Source organism: Phytophthora cinnamomi (genome assembly GCF_018691715.1).
Source record: "Phytophthora cinnamomi strain GKB4 chromosome Unknown Contig21, whole genome shotgun sequence".
NCBI classification, from domain to species: domain Eukaryota; phylum Oomycota; class Peronosporomycetes; order Peronosporales; family Peronosporaceae; genus Phytophthora; species Phytophthora cinnamomi.
The window spans coordinates 2,608,947-2,624,470 of NW_027150954.1; the positions used below are offsets into that span (position 1 = coordinate 2,608,947).

Below are 15,524 nucleotides of genomic sequence, written 5' to 3' on the forward strand. Positions count from 1 at the left end.
CAAGTCAACTGACGCATGGATCTCCCGACAACCAGTCGACTCTACAGCGCAGCCAGAGCCGCAACAAAATATGCAGACCATCGACTTGAAACTCGCACCCGGACAGACTACAACAGCAGTCTTCGACGCTTCGCGGCCTTTTGTCAGAATGAAGGCTACCCGGACCCGCTCAAGCATCGCTTTGTAGAATTGCCAGGTGTTGTGGCAGCCCACATCAACCAGCTCGCTGCTACAAACACAAGTCAGTGGCCTGCCGAGAGACTGCGCGCTGCTCTCAGTTGGCACTGCACGAAGCTGGAGATGCTCACGGGGGTCAACTACACGATCGCTGGGTTGTCGATACCAGATCGGACGGAACCCTGGTGTCTAGAGAGGTGGTTTACGCATGCAAGTTCGAAACTCCATCACGTTTGGCGAGACACTGATTACGCGTTACTGCGCTTACGAAATCACCACGCAACGGCTCAAAGAAACGGAAAGGTGGGGCTGCTACTGGGTAGATGGAACTACGTTCGCGAACGTTGGTGTGAAATGGGGCTCGCCTATGTCGGACAGCAATTTCACTCAGGTGTTCAACATCGTCGCTGAGGCTGCTGGAATCAGCCGAATCCTGCTCGGTGATGAAATTTGGTTTACATCTCACTGCCTTCGACGAGGTGGCGCTCAATACCGATTTATGTTTGCACCAGAAAAGCGCAGGTGGTTGCTTAAACTCATGAAATGGTGGGCAGGTCGGGCACCAAATAAGGAAGCTGAGTCGGTGACCAGGTATCTACTAGATAACGTTTTGGACCGAAAAGAAAACGTGTTCGGTTACTCGCTAGCGCCCGATTGAGTCTCGTGCAGCGATGCAGCTCTGGAAAGAATACGAAGCATCGATTATGGAGACGCTCAAATGAATAGCGATGGTACCGAAGAGTTACAAGCGCATCGGACGAGCACGAGTCCGTATCCGGTATTGGAGAGCTGAAGTCACTACTGGAAGGACTCCGGCAGATGGTGAAGAATATCGCAGAAACACAAGGTTCGACGCAGGAAACGGTACTGGAAGATCCTGCTACGGTGACTGATGTCGTTGCCACGCATCTGGTGTCTGAGCATCCTGACGCAAAATCGTGGAGAGATTACGTCAATCGATACTGGAAAGCCAATCCTGCGTGTCACCAGTATCGTGCGGGTGTTGATATGCTTCCACATGAGCGGAAACTCCACCGATCGCGTCTCTCCTAAATTAAAATCAACGCCGCGTTTATTCATGATGAGTACAACAACGATGAGGAGTTATTTGAGAAAGAATTCGCAGGCGATCTGCAGGGAGAGGTGACTGTGAACAGGATATTAACCGCTATCCGGAAAAGGAGGCGAACGGAGGGCTAGTCGTCCTCAATTGTACCCTCGTCCTCGATTGTATCATCATCATCAATTGTACCGTCGTCTTCAATTGTACTATCATCATCAATTGTACCGTCGTCCTCAATTGTATTGGTGTCCTCAACTGTACTGTATACAATTGTTAATAGAAAAACGAATAAAAGTGTATATTAATGCAAGTGTTATGCACGATCTACCTGGACACATCAGTCATCGCCGAAATGGTAGTCCTCGTCTGATTCGTCAGACTCACTGTTGAAGTCGCTTTGTCGCCGTGTTTGGGACATGCATGAGGTGCTCGACACGCTACGTAATCGTACGGCACCGGGACGGTCTCTGGTGACGGGCTAGGTGGTGGCGGTTGCCTTTAATTCACTGCCAGCAGATCTGGCAGAGCTCGCGAGGAAGCTCTGGTAGACCTGTGCAAGGTCGCCGCAGATGACGCTGCAGGTTATCGGAGCGTCGGAAGTCGTGCAGGCACGTATTGCATGCATGCTCTCTAGAAATATCTATCCTATAAAGACAAAATAATAACATCAATTTTTAATTGCGTTATATCAATTATGGTCCGACACATTTTCGGCTCTAAAAGGATGTCGCACGTGCGCTTCAGGCTGGTCGCACCAGTAGAGCAGGGGGCTTCGCGGGAGATACGATAATGAAGCGCTGCTTTTTCCGGTCCGAGCCATCGCCGGATGCGCCTCGTGCGAGCTAAACCCACCTCAGGGCAGCAACGGCGAAGAAAAGGTTGTTCCCCTTACCCTATATATGATTCTACGCTGCGTTATTGTATACAAATCCTTCTGATTCTGCCTGATCAAATATACCTAACCCTACACAAAATCGCACACCGCCAGCGAAGTGCTACTTCTTGTTCCTGCCAGCTGCTGCACTCTCATCCTCTGCTAGCTCCCGGTCTTCTCGGTACCGTTTCTTCGCTACTCGCCAGTCAGTGACCTTCCTGCGTTCACTGTATTCACCGCAATTTCGACTGCAAACTACACAGCCTCATCCAGCGTCTGTGGTTCCGCGGTGCGTAATTGCGTCGCCGTAACTTCATTGTTGATGCCGTTCAAGAAGGCCTCCACGTGTGACTCAGCTGACACTCGTTTGCCGAATCCAATGTCTTTCAGGCTATCAGCAAAGTCACTGAGACATTCTCCAGGCTGCTGGACTCGCTTAGCTAACCGCTGCTGCATCTACCAAGTGTTATCGTGCTGCCCATACTTCCTCCTCATTCTCCTAGTTGGTTGTTCGAACGTCCGCTTATCGCCATCCAAGGTCTCGCTAATGCCAATCAACCACTTACTTGCTGCTCCTTTTAGATAAGCTGTCACGCCGTAGTATAGCTCTTCTGATGTCCAGACTTCGCCGTCCAACGCTAGCTGTCGCTGAACCTCCTGTGGGATGGTGGCAAGCCACGCTTCCACTAACTCGTCAGCCGTCCCGTGGAAATCGTCGACCCAGAGCTTCGTTCGCTTGCGCCTCTGCGCTGGCGCTGCCGGTGACGCCGCAGCAGGTGTAGTTACTGGCTGTCCAATGAATCGCTTCATCATCGACCTCTGTTGCCCAGGGGTGAGCGCTTCCCACCAACTCATTGACCCCAACCCATCGTCTCCACCGTCATCGCTGGCGGTTGCCTCTTGCTGGTTGAATTGCCGCTGTGCACCAAGAGACGTCTGATTGCTGGCACCGCGGCGATTACCACCGTTTCCGCCGGCCCCAACCTAATTTTCGGGGCTGCCAATTGTAAATTCCTGTTGGTTTGACAGTTGTGCGGGCTGTTGGCGGACTGCGGTAGTTCTGTTGTCATCCCCACCATCATCTTCGTTGTTGTCGAACTCACCGCCGGGGTTGCTGTCCGTATCGTTCTCCGCCGCAGCGATCACGACCCCACTGCTGACCAAAACTTCATCTCCCTCATCATCATCACCGCCGCTATTTCGGCTCAATCACAGCCGATTCCTTGTCGTCGCTTGTCTCTTCGGCCTCGGTGCGGTGTTTCTTGACGTTGACGTCCGAGTTGCCGCTCGGGTTGAGGCCCGAATCGTCGGCGTACTCGGCCGGCGAGTAGCGCCTCAGCTTCCTGCTACCATACTGACCGCTGCTTCGTGCGCTTCTGCTGCTTTCCGTTCGCCTGCTCAATACGCTCCACTTCTCTTCCTGCTACTTCTTTGTCTCTCACCGCCTTCGCCACTTTCTCTCCCTCTATCTCCGGCTTCACCGTCACTCTCGCTCTGTCTCCCCCACCGCCTTCACCTTCTCTCTAGCTCTGTCTCTCACGCAACCTTCACCTTCTCCTCCACTCTGCCTCTTACAGCGCCGTCACCTTCTCTTCTTACACCGTTTCCTTCGGGTTCGCGCCACTGGACCCACCTCGTGAAGGCTTCCGTCTTCGATGGAGAAACCAATCGTGTTGGAAGGCCCCTGTATGACCACCAACTAAGCAGTTGTGTTCGTTCTGCCACTTTTGTGCTCTGCGCCAGCCCTGTCCTGGGCCGTAGGATGGTGTCTGGTGGCCACGACCGCCAGTTGCCGTCTGCTTCCTACACATAGCTAAACACGCAGGGCCACTAGCGATCGACTTATCCTTCCACGCACAGAAATGGTTGGGCCACTCGATACCACTCGAGTCTTCGCCAGGGGATTGTGATGGGGGCTAAACCACCGGGGGCTAAACGACCCTCTCTTGCTCTTTCAATCCGCCTGCGTCGCGGGCTGCTGATACCGACGATCTCACGGGGCTGCTTATACCCGTTTCACCAGGTACTTGACGTCCACACTCGGAATTTGCACGACCGAAGGACTGCCTTCACGTTGGGTTGTATTAACTCGGGCGACACGCAGCTTGCGTGCTGCGCGTCCAATCTTAAAGTGAACGCTATCCCACACATGCAATCGGGCTCAGTGGGTGCGCCGCCGACCTTTCCCGTCCGTTCAGAGCCGCTCATTGCTTCGTCGGCGTCGCCCATCCGTCGCTCGTGATATTCTGCCGTCTGACAGTCTTGGTCGCCCCTCCCGAAGCGCCCTTTGGCTGACGTGCGATCTTCGACCGCTGGGTTCTCGTCGCGCGGGACGGCCAATCCGTGCCACACGAACCTGCCACCACCCCGCCGCCTTCTGGTTTGTCTTGCCCTCGCCACTGGTGTCGTTCCCGCAGTCCTCCGCTGTTCTCGCAGTCCGTGTCTTCGCTGTCCTTGCCGTCTTCGCTGTTCTCGCAGTCCGTGTCTTCGCTGTCCTTGCTCGCTGTCCACCTTCATCTGTCCTGCGTCACCACCTACACCATCTTTGCTCGTCGGGAGGACGCACTAAAAGGATTTCATCATGTTACTACACCGTGCTACTACTCTACGCTCATTTGTCTTCATCGTGCATGATGACTTCCGTAACCATACTCGTGTTGCTTGGTGTCGCCGCTGTCCTTGCGAACGTAGATGCCTACTTGGACTGGGACGCCAGAACGCCAACGTTTCCGACCGGCATACATGCCAGTCGATTTCTGAGGGTCGACGAGGACGAAGAGAGGGCGGGCCCGCCCGTCTCCATCGTCGAAAAGGCCAAACCAGCATTGCTGCCTGCCGCCTCCGCTAAGAAAATTGCGGGATGGCTGACAAAGGGGAAACCTGCCAGTGACGTCTTCGTGCGTTTGGGCTTGAACAAGGCGGGAGCCAAGCTGTTTCAGAACCGCGATTCCTGACCTGGGCCAAATACGAGCACGATTTATACAGCGGGGCTACCGTAGCTCCTTGCACAGAGGAAGGTTTAACGACTCCGAGAGTCCAGCAGGGTCCTACCCGAGGACCCGCTCAGAACAAGTCGCAAAGACTTCCTTGCAAAAGGCAAACTGTACTGATTTCTTTACTGCGGCTTCGCCGCCTAAGGTGGAAGTATCTGCACTTCACTATCAGCTATAACTAGCTCTAGTTCATTCCTAATGGTTGGCCCGCGGCCGTACTTCATCCAGGGGTAGTCCTTGTGTAACCTACATCAAAAGGGTAACCCCTCGTGTAACCCCGTTACACTCTCCCCCATCAAAACGGCGAACACGCCGAATCCTCACTCGCGTTCCTCCCGTGGAGGTCACTTTGCATCGCGGCCGACGTGCTCCCTGAGCTTTATTATAGCTTTCGCTGCGCCACGCGCACACGCATGCAAGCCGCGCTCGGGTCGTCAGACCGTCAGCCCAAGTCACCGCGCACACGCGCTTCGTCGCCAGGGCCAAGCCCCACAGCCGAGCCTGTCTCCTAGTCTGCGCCCAGCGCATCCTGGCCCGCTGCGGCCACCACTCCCCACAGGCTCTCCGTAGCCGAGTATCGTGCCGCGCACCTCCGCAAGCACGGACCGACAGTGATGTCCAAGCGAAGCTCAAGCCAGACCGGCGGGCAGACGTCGCGTGGTGCGCACCGCGCTGACGACCGGCTCAGCGAGCAAGAAGAGGGTGAGGTCGACTACGACTCGTCGAACGACAGCGACGGTTCGCCAAAGGGCGCCCACAGCCCGGAGTCCTCGGCGCGCCCGCCCTCGCCGCCGCGACATTCATTCCTGAACCCAGGGTCGACGACCCAAGCAGTGACAGATCGCGTCGCCAGCGCTGTCGCTCGTATGGACGCCCTGCGCAGCGCGCCACCTCTGTCCTCGAGGCATGGCGATGACAACGACGATCATGTTGATCCCAACGTCATTACGAATCCGCTGGACGAAGCCCAGGGCCGGAAATTGGAAGAGCGCAACGCGCCACGGCGCTCATACGTCCCTGAGGCCTTACCTCGCGTTGGTTCCCGTCGCGGCTATGGCGGGAGGATCCCGCAGAGGTCGCGAACGAAATGGCCAAAGGCCTGCTGGGTTCCTACGTGATCGGGGCTCCAGCGTCGACCGAGGCCGAGGTCAATACGCGCATTGCGCTGCGGCAACGTCGTTTGAAACCACAGACAACGACTCCGTCGGAGTATTGCATCCGGCTGGATGATCAGCTGCGCGAGCGCTCCGTTCCGAAGGTGGATCGGATCCCCGTGGTTCTCCTCCCAGGTGAAACGAGGAGGATGGCAAGTTCCAGGCCTGGGCTGAGTCCGCCCGCCACTTGTCGTCGATTGATGCTCTTCGAGCAAGCTTCAAGAATCAAGATGTTTATCTTGAACGGCGCCTCCGCTTCATGTGGGCGAAGAAGAAGACCCGTCAAAATCGTCATTCAGGCCAAAGGCCTCACGCTCAGGCGCCACTCGTACTGTTCCAGATGCCCCGCGCAACGCGCCGAGATCAACGCCCTTGGCTCCAGCTCACGCGTCACACTCGAGCGCTCGTTCTGACGTGTCGTCGTCTCGGTCTAGCGCCGGGAAGCGCGAGGCGACCGCGAGCTCGTTGAGCGGCGCGGGTGCTCCCGGTCAAAAGCGTCAACGGCTTCCGGGCAGTCCTGCCGCAGGGGTACCTCGTACTCCCAGGACGGAGGCTCCCCTCTCCACTTCACAAGATATTGGGTATGACCCCGGTGACGACGCCGCTTTAGAAGTCGTTCCACGAGGTTGTGGAGCTCCCCATGCTCGTCGAGCAGTGCAGGAGGTCGAGGAGCCGCCGCTGGATCCGCGCGTGCTGCGCCAGCGCCTGTCCGATCTGGACTACGAGAGCGGTTCGGTCCACTCGTTCCGGTACTGGGCGGGAGTGCAGTTCGCCCGGTTCGGCGACGTCCTGCTCGATGTGGAGCGTCGAATTGGGGACCTCGAAGGTCCACAACACCAGCGCTTGGCCGGACTGGAGCGCTCGGTCGCGGAGCTCCGTTCTGAGAACGTTCATCTTCGTGGCCAGATTGAGCTGCTGGTGACGATAATAAGCGGGGCTTCAGCCCGTTCGACACCCCAGTAGCGGGCGCTGCCCTCGTCGGAGCCAGCGCTTCCGCGCTAACTTGGCTCGGATTGTGATATCGCTTGAGCAAGCTCACGTAAAACACCGGGTGTGTGCGCATCTTCTTGGGAAGGTTGAGCGTGTACACCAGGCCCCGTTTGGCCACGACCTTGAATGGTCCGATGAAGCGAGGACGCAACTTCGTCTTGAAGACAGCCGAAACTGCATGTGTAGGTAGGTTCTTTGCATTTAGCAACACCAGGTCCCCGACCTCATAACTTTCAACTTTTCCTCTGCCCCTGGCATCCGAATTTTCCTTTTGTTTGTCTTGGCTCTCAGCCATTGCGTCACGCACGTGTCGTAAGACACTTAGACGTGTTGACAGGAACTCATCAACCTCTTTACGAACAGTAGCCGGGCTGACTTCAGCAAGCCGATCGGCTAGGTCCCCCACCAAGCTCGGAGCCAGAGCGTGGCGGCGTTAAAGGGGCACGGGGATGGGCCAGACCGTTAACGTAAAACGGCGTATAGCCAGTGGAGGCATGTACAGCGTTGTTCAACGAAAACTCGACGAGCGGAAGCATAGTGCTCTAACGCTTCGGCGTTTCAGCACAAACGCTGCGGAGAATGTCCTCCACGACGCGATTCACGCGCTCCGTCTGACCGTCAGTCTGCGGATGGTCCGCCGTGGACATGTCTAGCTTGGTGCCAAGCACTGCAAAGACCGCGCTCCAGAAGTGTCCCGTAAATCGGGGGTCTCGGTCCGAGACAATCGACTCCGGCAGTCCGTGTTGCCGAAACACGCGGTCTAAGAACAGCGTTGCTGTGCCTTTAGCATCAGTCGTATCCGGCACAGCCGCGATATGAGCCATCTTGCTCAGCCGGTCGACGAAGACCACGACGCCTGTGTTGCCCGCCTTGTCGGCAGGCAGGCCAAACTCGAAGTCCATGCTCATGGAGCGTCAGCACTCAGAAGGTACCGGCAAGCTTGCCAGCGGCGCCGCCGCATGAGGCGATGACTTCACCCGTTGACACGTCTCACAAGTGCGCACATAAGTGCTGGTCCACTTGTACATCTTCGGCCACCAGTAGTGGGTGCTCACCGAGCTGTAGGTCTTCTCACGGCCAAGACGACCGCTCAGCGGGGTGTCGTGCGCCTCATAGAGGATACGATACTTCAAATCCTCCATATGAGGGATAACAACGCGAGGCGTTTCCTTTTGGGCCCGTGTTGTAAAACAACAGGCCTCCGTCGAGGGTATAGCGCTGCAGTCGCGCGCGCAGCCGCGCCGACAAACCAGCGCCCGAGACTTCAAACTCCTTGCTCCCCAGAGCCTTTAACAGCGCGACACACGTGTCATCCTTGGCATAAGCCGCACGGATCTGATCCTGAAGTGACGAAGTCACTGTCGTGACGTGAGGGAGCTCATAGTCCGGGCTACGCGACAGCGTGTCCGCGAGGACATCCTGTCTGCCAGGCTTGTACTTCACCTCGAAGTTATATTCTGCGAAGAAAGAAAGCCGCCTGGTCATTCTCTGCGAGAGGTGAGGCGACTGAGTCGAAGTGCTTAATGACGCGTGATCCGTGTAGACCACGAACGGATGAGAGCCCAACAGGTGAATCCTGAACTTGACGAGCGCATACTTCATCGCAAGTAGCTCTTTATCATGAATTGGGTAGTTCATCTCAGCAGCCTTGAGCTGACGAGACTCGAACGCGACCACGCGCTCGCGCCCCTCGGCGTCTGCTTGTAGCAGGGCACAGCCGATGGCGAAGTCCGAGGCGTCACAGACGACACTAAACGGACGAGCGGGGTCTGGCAAAACCAAAATAGGCGCATGAAACAGGCTAGCTTTAATCGCCTCGAACGCCTCTTGATGCTCGGCGTCCCAACGCCAGTCTGTATCCTTCTTCAGAAGAGTATACAATGGCCGAGCCATCTCAGCGTAGTTCTCACTGTACTTGTGCAAGTAATTGGCGAGACCAAGCCACTTGCGAAGATCCTTCTGGTTCATGGGAACCGGCCAGTCAACAATGGCCTTAACCTTGACTGGGTCGGCCCGCAGGTCTTGCTTCCCAATGAAGCACCCCAAGAAGGGTATCTCTTCTGCGCCGAAGATGCACTTATCACTGTTAGCGTACAGCTTATTTGTGCGCATGCACTCGAGCACCGCTCGCAGGTGCTCCACGTGGTTCTCCACGTCAGGCTTCCCGTCCTCCGCACGACTGTGGACGAAAATATCGTCGAAGTACGTTTGTGCGTACGCCCGATGGGGTCTGAACAACTGCGTCACTAGACCATTGAACGTCGCCGGCGCGTTCGACAACCCCTGGGGCATGACCAACCACTCCCAGAGCATCCCGCTTGGAGTACTTACAGCCGTGAGAGGGATGTCACTTGCTCGCATGAGCAGTTGATAATAACCATCGACCAAGTCGAGCGCACTGTACATCGTGCAGCCCACCATGTTGTTCTTGAGGACATCCTTCCTCGGGATCGGCGTCTGCGCCGGAATGGTGGCAGCGTTGAGCTTGTTAAAAGCATGCACGATGCGCCACTTGCCATTCGACTTTCTGACACAGAAGGTGGGCGTGGAGTGCGGAGACTTGCTCTCACGCACTATGCCTGCCTCGTGCTTCGCACGGACGAACGCGTCAATGACGTCACATCGCTCGTTTGGCAAAGGCCACTGCCTCGTCACGCAGTATTTAGTTCCGGGAACAAGATCGATTTCATGACGCACACCTCGATCCGGAGGTAGCCCCGAGGGCGGCTCCTTGGACACCACGTTCTCGTACTCCTTTACCACAGGGTAAAAAGGATCAGAAGGGTCCTTCAGGATAGCGGACCCGCTACGCGCATTCAGCGCCTTCTTGGTGACCTCGAGGACAGCTTCATCAAGAAGCGAGGACGAGTTCAGTTCTTCATCCGGCGTATCACGACCACATCGGCTGATCCGCCGGCCCTCAAGGCCTCGCCGAACTCGCCCAAGGATATTTCGTCCAGCTATAAGAGAGCCTCGAGTGAGGGCAACGCGTCGAGTCGGATATTCCCGTCGACGTCGCCCGTCACTCCGTTCACAAGTGTGTAGAGCTGCTCGCTCTCGCGTTGAGCACCCCCGCTCGACACGCCATTCCCGACTCGTGCGAGTTCAGACGCCGTGCGCCTCGCAGCCAGCGCACGGCGCCGCTGCCTCCTCTTCGACGACGTGGTCCGTCGCGAAGAGACCTTCAAATTCGCGCCTCTACCGGCGCCAGGTGTTGCCACTCTGGAAGATCTCCGGTGTACCCAGCGAAGTGCTGCCCGATCCATAGCCTCCACTCAGTGGATTATGTGCCACTCCACAGTTCGTCGGCATCATACTGACCGCGCTAACGCTGGCACGCAGCAAGGCGCCGCCCTCAGGCGCGCTCCCGCTCAGTGGAATTAGCGCCACTCCACATCCCTCAGCCGGGCATCGCGCCTAGCTCCTCGGCATCGTGCCGACCATGCTTTCAGTAGCCCCTCAACAGTGCCTCGCCCTCCGGGCTATCACCGCTCAGCGGAAGTCGTGCCGCTCCACGTTCAGCGCCCGAGCCACGCTTGGAACGCTCCCTCTCGACATACTCAGTGTCCACCAACTCGGAAACTCCGATATCAATCACGTTGACCGACTCGGTCCAGTGCTCGCGCCAAAAGTGCTTCTGCGTCCTAGTAGAGGTGGGTTCATGACTCGCCAGAGCTCCACCAGGAGAGAAACGCGTAGCGCCTAACGTCTTCGACCTCCAGTCGATCCATGGCTCGTGGCGTTTTAGCCACGTCATACCTCGAATCCAAGTCCAAGACTAGACGGCGTTCCGAGCTGTCAAAGTCAAGGAACATCACGCCCAAATCCATGGGGACCTTGGGCACCGTGGCACGAGTGCCCGTCGCTAGACGGACAGTGACAATGTCAAGCGTACGCGTTCGCAGCGCCTCAGCATACAGCTGACTTCCATCAACCGTGGAGCGCCTAGCGTAATTGCCAGACGCCCCCGAATCAATCAGGACCGTCCACGGCTTTTTAAAGCCCTTCACAGTTGTTTGGACGACCAGCAAGCCCGGCTTGCATTTCCATTCCGTGTTAGAGAGTACTCTGTTCGGGGCTAAGCCCTGCTGACCTCCACTTCTCTGAGGCTCAATAGAACTTAGTTCTTCCCCAGCAGGCCGCCCCGCGCATACTGGGTGTCGCCATTTCCCCACGACGAACAAGACATCTGGTCCGAAGCGGTGCCTCGGCTCGAGCGAGCATATTGCGGCTTTCACAGCGGACAACCTGGCCTCAAGTGGTCGGTGCTTCCGCAGGAGAAGCACCTGCGAATACCACGGTGCTGCTCAGCAGCTCGAAGCTCTGCTTCTTCGTCTTCAGCGTAGCTGAGGTTCATGGGCTCATGGCCAGCCGATATGGTCGTCTGTGCCACACTCCATCCCATGCGAGCCGACTTGAAGTTGTACTCGGCGTTCAATGCCACGGCAACGGCTTCCTCAAACGAGGTAGGGCGGCTGCGGAAGACTTCCGTGCGAGCCACTCCGGTCGGAAGACCATCCATGCACACCGTGACGGTGGCCGACTCCGGCAGAGTAACGCGAAGCGGCTCCTCAGAAAATCGCCCAAGCGCCTATCCGATAACCCTGCATGCGATGGGTCCAGATAAAGACGTGCGACGCTGGAGATCGTCCACCACGGCGGAGTGCAGGGACACGCACAAGCTGAGAGCCCAAGCCGGTGGAGGTGAAGTGCGGAAGGAGGTTGCCGAGAACGCTCGAAGATGAAGCATACTGAACCCAAGTCATCTCCAGAATCCCCAGTTTTACGACTCCAGACGAAGAAACCTCCGAACGCCAAGCTCCGGATGCCGACCTCCCGATGAAGCGACCACATGCGACAAGTCGCCGCCTGATTTGTACCCAGAAAGTCCGGAGATGCACCCAGAAAGTCCTTCCAAGTTTCAAGTATAGTCCAGCCAAGATGTTAACGACCGACCAAGACGACCGACCATGATATGTTATGCACTGACCAGATTCCTGCCCGATCCATGACCCGCTCGACGTGCGACATGATTACGCCACGCCCGACCATAGTGAATTCAAGATAAAATGACTGCTTCCAGAGAGATTGCAGGTACACACGCCTAACAGACTATATAATCAGAGAGTTCAATTTGCCAAGAAGAGCGCAAGTGCTGCGGAGTCCTCAGGGACAAAGTAGTGCTGTCAAGCAGCGAGAGGAACAAGCCCTGCCCGGAGGAACCAACCCTGCCGGCGGCCCTAAGCTGCGAGGCCTGCGTCTGGACGCGTCGCGACCGCGATTACCGCCGTGGAACTCTCCCAAAGGCTAAGACCAAGTTAGGCGGTGATCGGGCGACGCGCGCCTGAAGTGACCTGTCTTATTTTATCTTCCAGTTGTTGGTTCTCCTTCTGGAGACCTCATATTTCATATTAACTGCGTTTCTAGGAGGCTGTGTGTAGTCACCCCTGGATCCAATCGATTGACTACTTTGTGATAGGACTGTATATTGTTTGACTGAAGGTTGTTCTCCTTTTGGAGTTGATCTTTCTAAAGTCTTCTGCTTGGAGCTATTTATCTCCTTGTGGGAGCTGGTGCGCGTGAGTAAAGGGTGATTCCGGGTTTGACCAGTGATCCGGAAGAAACTCAAGTAGACTGGTGTACGGACCCCCCGCCCAAGGGTCCAAAAGAATGAGTAGCGGCTGTATATTTGCATATTAACTCTCTGTAGTTTTGGTTATCTAGGAAGGTTTGCCTGGGATTTCGCCCCCAGTCGTGGAGACTTACTGTTTGAAGTGACGTAAGCGCTCTACACTCAAGGCCTCTTCATAGTGGAAACAACTCAACCCGTGAATTCCGTCCCACCGACGGTAAACGACACCTACAGGGATTCACAAGGTCACACGCCGACCTCGGTTTGCGGCACCTAGTGCTGCTTCCGAGGTCTGACCCCATTGGGAAATCCGGAAGGAGGAGCATTTTCTCCGGAAGGGCAGCCCCGTGGCTACGTGCTATACACCTGGGCGGCAAAAGGCGCTCACCCGCCTCGCCACAGCTGGTGCGCGTGCCCGGATTTGGTAGTCCGCGGAATTTCACCGAGTTGTTTTTATATTATACTGATTGAGATCTAGGGTGTCGGCTGCTAACCGATCTTCAAACCGTGGTTGATATGGCTGGATGTGGAAGCAGGAAGAAGGAAGGGCGACGGCAGTCGGCGGAGTCTGACCTAAGTCGGCAGTCGCGCCGAGTCGCGAACTTGAGAGTCGAACCGCATCGGCCTTTGGAGGACATCGAGCGAGGTGCCCGGAAGCCAACGCGGAGAAACGCAAGGCTGCCCAGGAAGCGAAGGAAGCGTCGGCTCAGAAGGAGACCACTTCTGGAACCACTGTTCAAGACGCGCTGCAAGTGTCCACGGACGGTAACCAGGAGACGGCTCCGGACAAAGCTGGCGCTCCATGTCGGCAGACTCGAAGCTGGGTCCGGACGACGAGGACAAGTCTGCTCCAGACATGTCCGCCAAGGCGTCTGCGGGAGGCGCTGAGGAGGTTGAGCCCCCGGTGGGAGGTCGAGTTTCGGACTCCCCCCAACCGGAACATTAGGTCGAGGCTTCGGACGTCGACGACGAAGTCCAATACGTTGGGACGAAGAAGCCTGGGAGGGTCCGGTCGACGACGCCGAAGTCGTGGAAGTCGATTCGGATTCGGACGATGACGACGACGAGGTACAGCTGGTGAAGGTCGAACCGGCGGTCAAGACGGAAGATTACCTGGTGACGGTCCACGAAGACCAAGTGCTTGAAGACATGGAAGTGTCTTCGCTGAAGTCCAAGTGAAGGTGTATGTGGCTGATCAAGTGCGACGATGGGAGAGGGACGTCTCGGAAAGGAGCGTTCCTCCGAACGTCAACATTGAATGGCCTCAAGCACATTCGGATTCGACGTCTTACATGTCTGCAGTCCTGACTACGTCTGAGTACTTGCGGAAGCGGACGTCGATGGTGGTGGAGGCTGACGCTTGGATCGCCGAGATAGAGATGACGCGTCTGTCGTTTGGGCTCACCCGAGACTGGACGGTCGTGACGATTCCGGTCGGGGTCTTCTCCCCGCGCGAGTGCTTCGCGGTGCTCCAGACGCAACTGGCCGGGGTCGGATTCGGGTTCTTGAATCTGGTGCCAAGCTGGTTCCGGACACGAGCCAACAAAGCGCACCCAGATTTGGTCCGCCGCGTCGTCGAAGACATGTTGATGCTGTTGTCCCTCGAGATGACCGAGCTGAAGCTCTTGATGACCAAGGCGGCTGGAGTCCAAGCTCAGCAGGCCAGCTCTGAACGGCCGCGACCCGAAACGACTGTGCTGGTGTCCGAAGCGGAGATGCTGGACTACGGGGTCGAACTGCTGGGACGCGACTACGTCCGGATGCTCGAAGTGTCTGGACTCCAGAAGCCGCGAAGTCCGAGAGGCCCCGCGACGAGTGTGCCTGGTCCCAAGCGCGTCCAGCGTGTGCCGGCTCTCGCACCCCCGTCGTCGATCCCGACGCCCGAGTCGCCGCAGTCTGTATCGTCGTCCGCGTTTCGGAATCTGGAGAGCGCGAGACATGGTAGTGTGTCGTCCGGCCCGGAAGCTTCGGTCAAGTCAGAGTCTCGAGCGTCGTCACGTCTCTTCGGAACTTCGGGTGGCTCGGACGAGTCGCTTGCAAGTGCCACGTCCGGATCACGGACGTCGAGAGACAGCTCGTCTGGATCATCCGGTCTAGGCCGGGGCCGAGACGCCGGCTCACACATGCCCGCCGTTCCGATGGCCATGACTGCGCAGGCGCTTGGTGGAGTGGCTCCGGTGGAATCAGCGATGACCATGTACGTCACCCAGGAAGCTCTCCCTCCGAACCCGGTGCAAATGAGTCAGGACGATGTCGTTATGTCGGAGTCCGCGCGATCACATGCCTGGGGACGGAGGTCGAAGGCATCCCGACGTCACTCCAAGCGCGCAAGTCCGTCGCCGTCCGGGAGCTCCAGTAGCGAGGAAGATTACCCACGCCGCGGGTCCAGTCGTCGCTCCCCATCCGAGTGCTCGTACTGCTCGAGTCGATCACGCGCCTCTGCCAGTTCAGGGAGCACGCAAGTCGCCTGGAACGCCATGTACAAAGTGCAGGAAGCGGTCGCCCGGATGGAGAAGCACCTGGACTCCGCGCTGGAGAAGCTGAACGCCAAGCTGGACGAAGAAGTCGCTCGGAGGGTCGGGGAGCAGGCTCGAGACGGTCCTGTGAAGGCAGAGTCCATCCGGAGTCCGGCGGAAGACAC

At 57.2% G+C, this 15,524-nt stretch overlaps 1 protein-coding gene across 1 annotated transcript; it reads left to right on the plus strand.

Moving 5' to 3' along the window:
- Nucleotides 1-5,721: 5,721 nt before the first annotated feature.
- On the plus strand, nucleotides 5,722-7,224 carry IUM83_03793 (uncharacterized protein; the record flags this gene model as incomplete). Its single annotated transcript, XM_067927825.1, has 2 exons — nucleotides 5,722-5,971; nucleotides 6,917-7,224. 2 exons carry the CDS (start codon nucleotides 5,722-5,724, stop codon nucleotides 7,222-7,224), a joined length of 558 nt encoding a protein of 185 aa, XP_067795321.1.
- Between the last annotated feature and the right edge of the window lie 8,300 nt (nucleotides 7,225-15,524).